The following is a 13790-nucleotide window of genomic DNA, read 5'->3' as shown; positions in this document are numbered from 1 at the left end:
ACTCTCCACCATGATACACCTCCACTGTCCCCTCACAGGGACTGGCACCATTCACCAGCCTCACATCAGCACTGCCTGCAGAGAGAGAGAAACAAGACTTATCACCATGTCTACAGGATATTTTTATACTAAGACATTTTAGAAATACACCTGGAATTTTTATTTGGTTTTACCTGTTTGATTGGATTGCTAGTCCCTCCAATGGTGAACAAGAGACAGTGGAGTGACAGGAAGTCCACCAGCAGCCATCTCACCTCTCCCTACACACACCTGTGTCCAGATCCTGTTATATATCTCTCTGTCCATATCACTGTGTGACTGCAGAGGGCTGTTCTGCTGTGGTTACTACAGTGGACAGTGGCTGTAAAGACTGTGCTCATGTGTTTTCAAAAGCTGTGGTCAGTATAGTGGACAGTGGCTGTAATGACGATGTTCCTGTGTTTCTGGGAGCTGTGGTCAGTACAGTGGTCAGTGGCTGTAATAACGGTCTTCCTGAATTTCTAGAAGCTGTGGTCAGTAAAGTGGTCAGTGGTTGCAATGACTGTGTTGCTGTGTTTCTAGAAGCTGTGTTTAGTACAGTGAACAGTGACTGTAATGACGATGTTCCTGTGTTTCTGGGAGCTGTGGTCAGTACAGTGGACAGTGGCTGTGGTGTCAGAAGGCTGAATGACTGAAACCAGGTTTGGTGTATCTGGTGTATCTGGGTCTCAGGCCCCACATGTACTTAGCAGTGCACACTGACCACACGTCTGTATCAGACACTGATTTAAACACTGATAAGTCTTTTTAATGGTCTACTTTGAAAATAAGTTATAAAATCCAAAACAGAATCAATACAAATATTTTCTTAATAGATGGATGCTTCACAACTTGTGCTGAAATATGGGAAGTGTAATGCTGCAGAAAGATGGAAAATCTGCAGCAGGAGATATAATTGAAACCCAGGCGATGGACTTTGAGCTCTTTCAGAGTTTGAATGATCAGGGAGTAACAGATCGAATGCAGGCTGCTGGGGTGAATGAAAAAGGTGAACAGAAAGAAAAAATAAAGAGGGACACCTGTCTCCCAGCTGAAATAAAGAAAAGAAAGGCTGGAGAGTCAGCGAGGAAAAGGAAAGAATTAAAACACAGAAAATATTTCAGGATCGAAGAGCAGGAGTAGTGAGAAATTAAAATAACAGAGTGATAAACTTGACTATGAGAGGAATGCGATCGCTAGGTTCACAAGGTTTAGCTCTAATGATGGAGATTTGGTGCTCTGAACAGTTTCAAACAAAGAGGTGATTAGTGTGACTGGGAGCCTGAATGAAAGACTGAAGGTTTAATTGAAAGACGTCCTGACCCAGTCTGAATGACAGGGTGAGCGCTCAAGGGAATGTTGCTGTTGATGCGAGTCAGTCCCAGCCCAGACTGTACGTGAAGTGTGTATACTTACTGTCCAGGGCACATTCACAGTAACTAGATTTGTTCTTTTTGATTACATTTTCAATCACCTTCAGTTGGAGTGTGAAATATTTTTTTCCATTACACACTATATGCTACAATTCATTTAAATACTACTTTTTATTCATATATATTTTTTGCTATGCTTACATGATAAATATGTGAACAATGTGTTTTAGCTTTTACCTCTCAAGATCTTAGTACATAATTCACAGATTGAATTATAGTTGCACTTAATAATATATTCTAGAATCACAGTGCACAGGTTGTTTTTATTAATCTTTTTTTTAATTCCATAATGTAAGAAAAATTGTCCCTATCATTAGTTATCTAAGACTTACAAACAACAATTCATTTAGCTGTGAAGTATCAGTCAAATGCAGAATAAACATGGAACAAGAATTAAACCTTTCTCTCTTCAAAATGAAGTACTTCCGGGTCAAATACACATTTCTTCCAACATAATAGACACATTTCTCAAATAAAACTCCAGTCTGAACAGATCCCAAACTTTTGTTTAAAGTTGAAAAAACTACAAGATTTGCCTCAGGACTCCTGTGTTGTTACTGAAACTGGACATTGTTGTCTAAAAGCACCCAGTATGGATTCAGGTCAGAAAACTACAACACACTGCAATACAAACACCTACCACCTGAACGTGACTGTTATAACAAATAAACACAACTATATGTCTTGTCCTCAATCGTGTTACAATGTTAGATCCTTCTGTAATATAATTACCATAGTATCTAAAACTACCACTACTATCATTTTAAAAAATAACCATGGATCAAAAATATTTTAATACATTTACCTTCAGTACTCTTATTTGTATTAGCACATTCACCTGCAATAGTAACTAATATTATTTGTTAATCGGAAACGTGCTTTAAATATACTTTTATCTCTGATCACCTGTCTGTAATAGTTCTGTGCACTAAAATTGTCACCTTCTCTCAAAATACTCTATTTTTTAATAACATTTCCATAATGTTATAATGTTATTATTATTAATGTTACTTTAATAATACAGTAAATACAAAATGTGTCAATAGTAATAATACTGGAGTCTCAATAATACTGTAGTATTAAATAACACACTTATCTCAGTTAAAATATTAGTCTAAAAATACTCCAGTGTTTAATAACACATATTAATTCATCAGTGTGTAAAATAAAATATCAGTCCGATCAATACAACAGTGTTTAAAAACACACTGATCTCTGTTAATACACTAGTCTGTTATTATACCTGTTAGAGAAGGCCGAATTGAGCACAATGAAATAAACAACCCCTGATAAATATTTTGAAGATGTTGTATTATTGTTAAAACATTTGTATTCCTTTTTGTTTGCAAATGGGAAAATTTCCACAAGTCCTAGCACATGACCCAAATTACAGCCAAAAGTTTGTATTTTATTATTATGGTAATAGATAAGGGATTGTCAAGTTGTACAACATTTTTGATAAGGTTGCTAAATATCTACAATATTAATAGTTATAATAATTATATGTTAGTACTTAAAAAACACTATCCTTAGTCTGTGTTGTGTGTAATAGTGTATAACTGCATATAAAACTATTAATACAGCATTAATAGAAAATAGTTTAAAAAACATATAAGCTGAATTAATATTATGATTAATTGTAGAGGTGAAATTCTTGTTAATACTGCAAATTGTTAATTATTTTTCCTTATTTATAGCATCAATTATAATTTTAAGGGATATCCATAAAGCTGAGTTTTAAATTAAACAGAAAAGCGCTTCTGCATACTGTGGTCACTACGGCGGGCAGTGGCTGTAATGACCATATCTATTACCATAACCTCAGATGGCTGGTCCTGGGTTCCAGGAGACAGTGGTCACTGTACTGGACACTGTACTAACTCTGTGGCTTCCAAGTCCTGGGACCAGTGTTTCTGTGTTAGTGGGACCTGTGGTCACAACAGTGGTCAGAGGCTGACAGGTACTTCACATGTTGTGAAGGGACTAACCGTGGGGAGCAGGAGAGCGGAAAAAGACCCATATGCGTAGCGGCGAGACGGGAAAAAGGCCCGGGCTCATTAGTGCAAAGAGTTCAGGAATGCCGTATAGAAACCTATGCCCTCAGGGAGCGGACGTGGGGCGCCCTGGTGCTAGGCGGGTCTCAGGACATCCGAACGTCAATGCTGAGCGAGGACAGAGTGCAAGACCCGGAAATATATAGCCCAAGGGAAAGAGAGGGACAGGAAGGACAGCAGACCGGAAACTAGGGACAGGACAGAGAAGGACCGCCCCCTGGCTGCAGAGGGCGTGACATGAGGTGTATATTCCCATTGTCTGTATGTGAATTGTTGACAATGATTTTCTAGCCTTTACCTGCCAACATCTAAACTTAACACATGATCATCAGATTAAATTATATTAAAGAACAACATTTTTCAAAAATACCAGACAGGTTTAACATATAGGCACAGATACATTTATTATGATGTTGTCCTGAGCAACTGCTCAAAAATCTAAACTTGAGTCCTGTGATTACGAATTAATTTTTAAATATTGCATTTGTATGATAACATGTAATTAAATATTTAATTTGTATAACTCATACTTATATAATTGCATTTGATAATAATTTCAGATTTCGAATGTAGTCAAAAACAATAAAGCATTCTTATTAAAACTTCACAATTTACAAAAAAAACCTGTCATTAGATAACTAACCTAAAAACACAAAATAAGTTATTTAGCTGTTAAATAATAGACAAATCCTGTATAAACACAAAACACAACTACCATTTTTTAATTCTTGCTGTAATGCCACAATGTCTTGTAGTTGTTAAATTATTAATGTTACACCTCAGTTTCTGATGAGACCCCAGTTAATAATAATACACCTACAATACTAAGAATTTTCACAATTGTGTTAATATTTTTCATTTTATAACTTATAAAGCAATAAAGAATGTAACTTTTATCAGCCTGTCCTTTTCAATGTGAAAACAAGCAAACCTGGTCTTTATGAACCAGGTAATACATATATCAGTTTTATTTTAATACTATAAAAATACAAGAGCTAATTGTCCTATGACTGAAAATGTTTTACATTTTCAAAATGTAATTGTAAGTCTTTAAAATGAAGAATTCACACTCATAAGTTCCTATCATATTGGAACACATATTCTTATAACACCTAGAGGAACTACTTGTTTTCACAGCAACTGAATATCACACAGCCTAACGATAGAAACCTGGACTGTCTGAATACACCAAAGATATAATGGCAGCATTAAAACTCCAGTCTTATTTCTCTAGCATAAACACTTTAGGTGGTAATAACACATTTACTGTATATCTATTAATTCATCAGTCTGTAATAATTTAATATGAGTCACAATAATAATTCACTATTTAAAAACACGTGTATCTCTATTAATGCACCAGTCTGTAATAAGACAATACAGAGGAGTCAGAATTGAACACAATAAAATAATAAACAACCCAGGGTATTTCTGAATCATCCTGTATAATATGATATTATTCTAGAAACATTTTTTATTGCTCACACTTTTTTTGTTTTCGAGTAGATGAAGACTTTTTCACGTCACAGCATATCACTCAAATTATCACTTATATATAAAGTTTATTATTACAGTAACAAGTAAGTTAAATAACTTTTTAAAGATTTTATACACTCCATGTTTTCACAAATTATCAATAGAGGGTGATAATGGCCAGCTTCTGCTCTATCCATCTATAACATTATTATTATATAATGTTTAGAAATCTTAAGAATATTTTAATAAAATCCAATAAAAATTAAAAGCAACTAATTATATTTAGACACAACTAATTATATTTCCTTACTTACAGACCAAGATAAAATACAGTTATAATATTTTTTATGAATACCCACAAACTGAATGTAAAATTAACATTTAAAAATTGTTCAACCCACTTATTGCTCCATTTACATCAAAACTTTACTTAATTTAATTCCAGTTGTTGTCTGTCTGTCTGGACAGGAGAAGACTGGTCACTTACTGGCTGAGCTGTGCAGCACCAGGACAGCGAGAGAGAAGATGGACAGGCAGCTCTCCATTGTCATCAGGACAAAGTGCAGCTGAGACCCCTGTCTTCACCCCTGAGCCCACAGGGCAACTGAGCTGCTGCTCCACACCCCGGACCCCCAGTAACAACACAGCCCCCCGCCCCGCCAATCACACACAGCACTGCCTTTTCAGACTGACAGCAGGAACCTCTCACACAGGCGGGACGCGCAACACACAGGGCCCTTTCAGTCTTCTCCATATATATCAGAGACACATCACTGTTTCCTCTCCCTGAAGACACTCCCAGCAGCGCGGAGGAGAGGAGAGACAGGAGCAGCTCTCCTGTCTCACTGGAGGAAACACAGATACAGATACAGACAGCATGGCCGCAGGTGCTACAGGGGCAGGAAGAGATCAGATATTAAACAAAAAAAAATCTTTGCAGTTCTAGACAAGTATTATAATTGAAAATCAGTATCAAGATAATCAATTATGTATATATGGTCCTGTAATTCTTGCTGTCTGTATCAGGAAGTGTCTAGAACGTGGTCCTGTCTTTCTGTCTGTGTAAGGCAGTGTCCAGTGACTGGTGTCCTGAATATGGTCCTGTCTTGCTGTTTGTGTCAGGCAGTGTCCAGTGACTGGTGTCCTGAATATAGTCCTGTCTTGCTGTCTGTGTCAGGCAGTGTCCAATGACTGGTGTCCTGCAGTGACTCACAGAGTTGTTGTGTCTCCAGACAGTAATGTCTTCTGGTCATGGTCAAGGGCAGTGTGAGGAGAGCCTGTGTTCAAGGTGGCAGTGAGGTCACTCAGGTCAGCACAGGAATACGGAGACAAGGTGGACTGAATAAGAACTGGCTGTCCTGTGACTGTGATCAATAATTTAAATGAAAAAGAAAGAAAGCCCAGCAGTGATTGTCCCTTATGTACTGAGCCTGTTGGACAGCAGCTCTTCCAGTTGACTCCCTCAGACCCTCAGTCTATCTCTGCGCAGCTCCAGTCCACACAGATGTTCCAACCCCTCCAGCTGTGGCCCCAGTGTCTCTCTGTGTGGAGCCGACTGTGTGACTGAGACTCTCTAACAGCACAGTGGAGCTGAACTGATACTGATAGACTGATGCACCACTGGGCTGAACAGTGTGAGGGCACAGCTCACATCCTCTTCCTTATTATTATAGGTAGTAGGAGCAGTAGTATCAGTGGCAGCAGCAGTTGTGGTAGCACTAGTAGTATTAGCAGTTGTGCTGTATTTAAACTCTCCTGTTCAATATAGCAGAGTTCTTGTGTTACAGCTTCACCATAATAGCTGCAGCAGCAGGAGTCAGTTTCAAATTTGAAAAAGCAACAAAATTATGAAAAAAAAGTTCAGTCCTTGTTAATACAGCGGCGATTTAAGGTAGAGCTTCACTGGAGCTACAGGTCAGGCTCTGCAGTGAGTCTGTGGTTTTTGCTCCTCCGAGCTCTTCCAGCACAGGAAGCCAGGCTGTACTGTGAGGCTGTGGGTGTCAGTGTGATGAGGCAGCTGAGAGCTGAGCTGTACAGGGAGACACACAGGGAGTCCAGTGTTCATAGCTCTAGTGCTGCACAGGGAGACACAGGAGAGTCCAGTGTTCAGAGCTCTACAGGGTGACAGGTCTTCTCCCCACACAGCTCTCTCAGTGTGTCTCTCAGGGCTGAACAGGAGGGTCTGTTCCTGTCAGAATAGAGGCTGACTCTCAGAGCTCCAGTGTCAGTATGAGGAGACGCTCTCAGACCTGACTGCTGCGAGAGCCTCTGAGCCTGAGTGGCCATGAGCACTGAGCTCCTCAGCAGCTGAGAAAAGCCTCCTGTCTCCTGTGGTCACAGTGTGGTTGAACACCTGCACTGTCTTCCTGCTCCTTCTCCTCTCTCTCCCCCTTCCTGTCTCTCTCGCAGTGTGTGCTCTTATCTGTCCATCTCTCTCTCCTCTCTGCTTACTCTGACAGTCTGTGCAGAGTATCTGAAGGGGATGGAACATTGCTTGGCAAAGGAAAAGACTTCTCAGAGGCAGAATAAAAAAAGTATCTCCTCTCAGTCAGATTCACAGCTCAGACTCACACACAGAGCTCTGAGTCCCTTAGTACTTTATCCAAACTTTTACCTCCTGAACAGACAGAAGCTCATCTCCATCCTTCTCTTTATCATGACAATCCAGAACCAGAGGACATTCAGACAATCAGTGCTGCTACATGAATAATATCAGACAGAACAGCCTGGACTCAGGTCACATCTCCCCCTTTTCTCCTTCCTCACAGCCTCTTAGAGACAGAGAAGAGCTCCTGGTTCTCCTCTCTGTGAACTGGGCTCAGGGGTCACTGATCTGGCAGCTGTGGGCTCTGTTCCAGATCAGAATCAAGAAGCTTCTATTAACCCTTTCCAGAACCTCCAGCCCCTCAGTATTACTGCCCTGATTCATTGTCTTTACTGTAAGTCAGCCTCCATCCCTCTGTCAGAAGTGTTTGACTGAAAATTGAGCAATATGTGTTTATCTCTTATTATTATTTTTACTGATTTAATGAACAGCAGTATTGCTACTCTTATAAGTGTAATATGATTATCAGCAGCAGCAGACCGATGGTCTTGTCTACAATAGTGACCAGTTGACCAGTCTGTACCTCTGAGCAGTGGGACTCAGATCACACAGAAGACCTGTCTGTGTGTGATTCCAGCGTCTCCCACACGTCTCTCACGGAGTCGTATATACAGTTAAACAGAGTCTGATAACAGTTATACAGTTAATTAAATCACCAAACTGGCTGAGGAACTGAGAGCTCGAGTGGAAATAAAACCAGGAGATACTCTTCAACCTCCAGGATCAGGAGTCTGATCCTCCTGGCTTCTGTTCAGTGGAGATTCGTGTAAAACGCTTAAAAGCGCTTTTTACAGGGATTTGTGCCCTTTCTGTTCTGCTCTACGGGAGTATGCTTTACAACGCATTAATCTGTGAAGTAAACTATTTTTTTGTTTAATAAATTGTATTCCTCGGTTTGTCGGTCTCCTTCTCCAGCTGTTATGAATCGCCCCTCTACACAGCCTGGTGTTTTTTCTTTTGGAGATGTTACAGTATATCTGTAAGAAAAGCCCCCCGGCCTCTGGACAGGAGTCTCCTCCAGCGGAGACGCGCTCTGATCTGTCAGAAAGAGCGCTGTGACGTCACAGACACCAGCCAGAGCGTCGGGATCAGAGAGCGAGACCGCGGGAGGAGCACTGAGAGCACGGAGGAGAGATATTGATCACTTATCCATCGACAACCAATTAATTCAACTAAAAAAACTTAGAATCATCAATTAACTTCACCGATTGGTGAGTACTGATTCTTTTCTTTCTTTAAATTATTTAAATATCTAGAAAACAGTCAATACAGCCTGTATCGATCAAATACCATTGTGCGTTTAGTGTTCATAATGTTCAATCCCAAATTAAAGAATGATTATTCAAATGATTGTTTAGAAATTGTATTCTAGAGCTTGAAAATTATATTCCAAGTTGATAAATTTGTGTAGGTAACAGTTTAAATGCATTTTTCCCACCGTTTATAAATTATAAGTATGGTAACCACGGCGACACGTGCCACATCACTGTGTCCGGCTAGGTGTCTCACCTTCGTCACAAAGAGTGGTTTGACGTCACGGACTAATACTAATGCGAGTGTATTCATATTTAATATTAGTGAGAGTACAATCGGTAGCTTTAATATTAATGCTAGTGTTCATGTCAGTATTAATGGTGATTGCGCTCCTGATAGTTTTGATGCCAGTATTCATGTTAATATTAGTTATAATTATAGAGTTACTGTTAGAGTATTTACACTAGTAGTCATGTTAGTTTTAGTGATAGCATTACTGTTATTATTAGTATTAGTAGTGTAGTAGTAGTTTGTGTCAGTGATAATGATAGTGTAACTCTTAGTGATAGTGTTACTGTTTTAATGTTAGTGGCATTTGTGTTAGTGTTAGTTATACTGTATTTGTAGTTATGAGTGTGTGTGTTTTTGTGTGTGTGTGTTGGTGTGTGTCTATAAGTATTTGTAGTCTATGTGTGTGTCTGTGAATGTGTGCGAGTATGTGTGTGAGTGTCTGATTGTGTGTATAAATGTATGTCGTGTCTGTGAGTGTGTGTTGTGTCTGTGTGTGTGTCTGTCAGTGTGTGAATGTGTGTCTGTGAGTGTGTGTAATGTCTGTGTGTGTGTAATGTCTGTGTGTGAATATGTGTGGGTGGGTGTCTGTCAGTGTGTGATAATGTGTGTGATTGTGTGGGTGTATATCTGTCAGTGTGTGTGAGTGTGTGTGTAGGTGGGCTTGGGCTCCACTCGTGTGTCTGACAGAAGTGACCCATCAACAGGTGTTGAGGTCCAGAGTCGCCTGAGAATGGAACCACTTTCTAGATTCCAGACCAACGTCCAGAGAGCTGTGAGTGCTCTGTTTTTATATGATACTTAGAATACAGTATACAGTATGTTTTGTAAAGTGCTTTGATGTTCTGGATTAAAAGGCAAAATATAAGAAAAAAATTGATTGATTGATTGATTGATTGACTATGAGAGTGAAGTCTGGTCGAACTTGTTTGTCTAACTGAACTGTCCTGTCCACAGATGTCAACAGAGGTAAACAGAGAAGAACCCACCAGAGACTGGAGACAAGTTTGAGAGTCAGGCCCCGGACCCAGAGAGCTGTGAGTCCACTGCTGGTCTTCTTCATATTGTGATTCTTCCACTTCTTTCTCCTTCTGAAATTAAAGCTCATCGCAGTAGCAGGGCTCTGTTGTCTTCTCTTGAGGAGGAGAAAGACTCTACCTGACAGTGTGTGCATCTGCGTGTATGTTAGTGTGTGGGAGTGTGTGTCTGTGGGTGTGTGTGCTTGTGAGTCTAGTCCAGCCCGTGTCTGTAACAGAACTGTGTCTGACATCCCCAGATCAGGAAGGAGGTAACAGCAGACTCAGCCAACACAGGAGCCAGACCCAAGACCCCAAGAAAAGCAAGTCTGCATTATTATTATTATTATTATTAGTAGTAGTAGTAGTAGTAGTAGCAGTAGTAGTGAGAGGGTGAGTGTGTGTGAGGTTGTGTGTGAGAGAGGGTGAGCATGTCTCAAACTCCATTCCTAGAGGGTCTGGTGCATCATCTGGTTTCCTGCCCAGAGGTCTTGGTTACAAAGTTGATCTCATTTTTTAATTAAACAAAACATATTCTAATACTGTACCTTTATCCAGACCTTAAATATCCAACTGTGCCTTGAATATTTTGAGTCTTCAACAGTGAGAGACATCAAAATATATTATTAAACACATTATTTCCACATCTTCTTATGAAAATAATTAGATTAATTGTTTAATTGGCTAGCCCCGTTTGGAAAGAAAACCTAGAGATGCACCTGGCTCTCCAGGGATTGTGATTGGGCTTGAGACCCCTGGTCTAGCAGAACTGGCCCCTCAACAGGTCTCGACAGGGATGTTGGGGATCATGAAGCTGGATAGCTGAGGGCTGGACACTGCTTCTGGATCGAGAACGACAGGCCACTGTCATGTAGGGTCATCTTGGCCCATGATGATGATGTGTGTTTGTGTGACTGGCTGGTAACTTTGTTTTCTCCTCCCCAGCACCGCCTGGAGAAACTCGCTCAAGTCGAGAGAGGAATGGCCAAGCAGAGACAAGGGTGTCACACCGAGACCTGGGGCAGATCCCACAGGAACGTGAGTATTGGCTTCAACAACATGGTTGGATAGCTTGTTCCACACACACACCACCCTCTACATACAGTAGTGCCTCCTGTCCTGACTGTAGGGTCTCATCCAGCTCTCTCTTAAGATAAGCCACCCTATCGGCTTCAACAACATGGCTAGAGAGCTTGTTCCACACCCCCACCCTTCTCTTTGTAAAGAATACTGTATTAATACTGTTAGACTAAGAATAAACCTGTACTGAGACACAAACTTGGTTAGCTTCTGCTGGTGAGACTAAAGCAGTCAACTTGCTGACAGGTCTTGACAGAGGTGGACGTGACCCTGAAAGGCCGGAGAGGGGCAACCGATACTGAGGCTCTGAGCAAAGATTCGTCCAGTGTAAGACAACCAATGTGTTCTGCTCAGGATGATGATGGTGATGCAGATGGTAGTGTAGATAATGAAGGTGGTTATTATCATGATGTTGATGGAAAGGTGTTGATGATGATGATGGTGGACATGATGATTGTCATGATGAAGAAGGATACGGTGATGAAGATGGTGGAGATCATTTATTAGAAATGTGATGAAGATGATGGTGACGAAGATAGTGGAGATTATAATGGTGGAGGTGTTGATGAAGGTGACACAGTCATGCCTGTGTGTGGCTGTGTGTGAAAGGGAAGGTGGGGTTGGATCAGGTCAGCTCGCTGTCATCTGATAGGACTGTCAGAGGAAGAGGGAGCAGACTCCCCCTGCGTCTCACCCCGGGCAGCCGAGAGCTGCAAGTCTATGAGCCTGATATGTCTGTGACATCTGTCAAAAGTTTGGTTTCAGCTGCAATGATGGTGACTGTGATTGCTGGGAGACCAGGGGCAGGGCTTGGTCCTCCTAGAGAAGACCCTCTCAGTTTTCTCTCTGTCCTCCTCATGCCCTCTCTGTGCCCCTGTCCCCTCAGGCCAGCCAGCCAATCACCAGGCAGGAGACCGAGACCCAGCTGTGGAACTACCCTAAGGGCCCGGAGAGGGTTCTGCAGAAGGACAGGGCATGGACCTCCTCCTTGGCAGCCCACATACCCCATTGCTCGCCCCCTCACCCACCCCCTGGTACACCCGCTCACCCGGGCCTGACCCCAGCGGCCCTGTGGCAGCTCAGGGAGGGCCTGCAGGTCGAGCTGGAGGGGCTGCTCCAGGAGGAGGAGATACGGGTGCGGACCTGGGCTCAGAACATGATATCATCTATCCAGCTGGACTGCCTGGCGCTGTACAATGAAGTCCTGCCTGACTTTGAATCAGAGGGTGCATACGTGGGATTGGTAAGTCCCTTAAACCCCTCCCCCTTGCTTGAATCACACTGAGGTATTCGGGGGCTGGGGCGACTCACTTCTCCAAGACACCTGCGTCATCCCACTCCCATTTTACCTCAACATGGTTCTGAGAAAATCTTCCAGCTCCAAGGGGAGAGAGACAGGAGCCAGGCTGGGCCTCCAGCCCTCTGTTTATTCAAGATTATTGCCTCAGGAGGTGGGTGAGGTGGAAGACACACTGTCTACAGATCACCACTAGGGACAGCGTAAAGCAGGGGGTGAGACTCTTGATCATGGATAAGGATAACAGTGGGATGACTCCCCCTCTCTTGACTCACTGCCTACTGATGATGTTATGTCACTCCAGCTCCTCCTCATGGTGGTGTCTGCAGTCAGGCAATTTGGAGAATTGTTGAGGGATGATGATGAATATTCACCTTTCTTGTTCTCCCAGGGCACAGGAATCATGAAGCAGGACAACTATGAGGAGGTGAAAGAGGCGCTGAAATCCTACTTCGAAAATACAATGGTCAGGTGTGACTTATCTGAGGTGGACAAGTGCTTCCGCCAGGCAGCAGCCGAGCTTGACCTTATCCTGCAGAAGTACCTGGGAGATGTTGTGGCCGAGGTCTGTGAATAGCAGGTTTATTTTGATAAAAGACATTTCTCATCCCCTTCTATTGTTGGTGTCTATTTCATGTAAAGGATTTGACTTGAAAATGAAACATTTAATCGACTTACAGGGAGTCTTCTTTAAGATGTGTATCGGATAGCTCTCCACTGTCACTTTACTGGACTTTTGAAGTAACCAATCTACAATGAAAATATATACTGCACATACTGCACAATCCGTGTGCTGATTGTCACCAAAAATGTCACAAATTAACCGCCAAACTGTTTAACATGTCCAACCACATCTTCCTATTTTGCAGTGATTATAATTCTTTCAGTTTCTTCTCTTGTATTTTCCTTACTGTTTCACTGTCCCCTTCCCCCATGTGGAGATGGATCCACAGACGAAACCCTGCTTCACCATTTGTTTGTTCAAAGTCTTTGGACTGACTTGCGACTTGCGAAGCCCCAGTGGCACAATCAGTCAGCAGAGTCATGGCGATGTTGTGTGTTCACGCCTCACCTGGAGCAATGGCACCTAGAGATCCAACCATTCAAAATGTGTGGAATACATGGCGGAAAAACGCGGTGGGCATGGCGAATCATACCACATTTGAATTTAAATATGATAATAGTATCTGGAAGCACCTTGTAAAATCACCAGGTGGAGCTAATAAAGCTTAACATCTCATATACAGCATTTGAGCTGTCACCAGAAAA

The 13790-nt window shown here is 41.8% G+C and overlaps 1 protein-coding gene and 1 long non-coding RNA gene across 4 annotated transcripts; both read left to right on the top strand.

Annotated features, from left to right (window-relative positions):
• The first annotated feature begins 8721 nt into the window (after positions 1-8721).
• Positions 8722-10469, top strand: LOC138242885 (uncharacterized). Of its 3 annotated transcripts, none has more exons than XR_011191756.1 (4): positions 8722-8797; positions 9836-9903; positions 10086-10165; positions 10405-10469. It is a non-coding gene; the product is annotated as an uncharacterized lncRNA (long non-coding RNA). The 3 variants fall into 3 exon arrangements; XR_011191757.1 differs by lacking the exon at positions 8722-8797 and adding an exon at positions 9181-9220; XR_011191755.1 differs by lacking the exon at positions 8722-8797 and having other exon boundaries at positions 9237-9903.
• A 626-nt stretch (positions 10470-11095) lies between these two features.
• LOC138242835 (uncharacterized) lies at positions 11096-13126 on the top strand. The gene is made up of 4 exons (XM_069198408.1): positions 11096-11182; positions 11471-11551; positions 12111-12467; positions 12913-13126. Exons 1-4 carry the CDS (start codon positions 11126-11128, stop codon positions 13096-13098), a joined length of 681 nt encoding a protein of 226 aa, XP_069054509.1. The 5' UTR covers positions 11096-11125; the 3' UTR covers positions 13099-13126.
• The last annotated feature ends 664 nt before the right edge of the window (positions 13127-13790 follow it).

This window comes from Lepisosteus oculatus, chromosome 14 (genome assembly GCF_040954835.1).
Source record: "Lepisosteus oculatus isolate fLepOcu1 chromosome 14, fLepOcu1.hap2, whole genome shotgun sequence".
Classification (NCBI taxonomy): domain Eukaryota; kingdom Metazoa; phylum Chordata; class Actinopteri; order Semionotiformes; family Lepisosteidae; genus Lepisosteus; species Lepisosteus oculatus.
Note: the sequence above shows the minus strand (reverse complement) of the source record. Positions and strands in the feature narration are given on the sequence as shown.

What these genes read in the sequence shown, in the direction of transcription:
- LOC138242835 (XM_069198408.1), top strand. Translation starts at nt 11,126, where the DNA reads ATGGCCAAGCAGAGACAAGGGTGTCACACCGAGACCTGGGGCAGATCC. An exon ending in TGAGCAAAGATTCGTCCAGT is followed by an intron (nt 11,552 to 12,110) that starts GTAAGACAACCA and finishes CTGTCCCCTCAG; the next exon opens with GCCAGCCAGCCAATCACCAG. An exon ending in AGGGTGCATACGTGGGATTG is followed by an intron (nt 12,468 to 12,912) that starts GTAAGTCCCTTA and finishes TTGTTCTCCCAG; the next exon opens with GGCACAGGAATCATGAAGCA.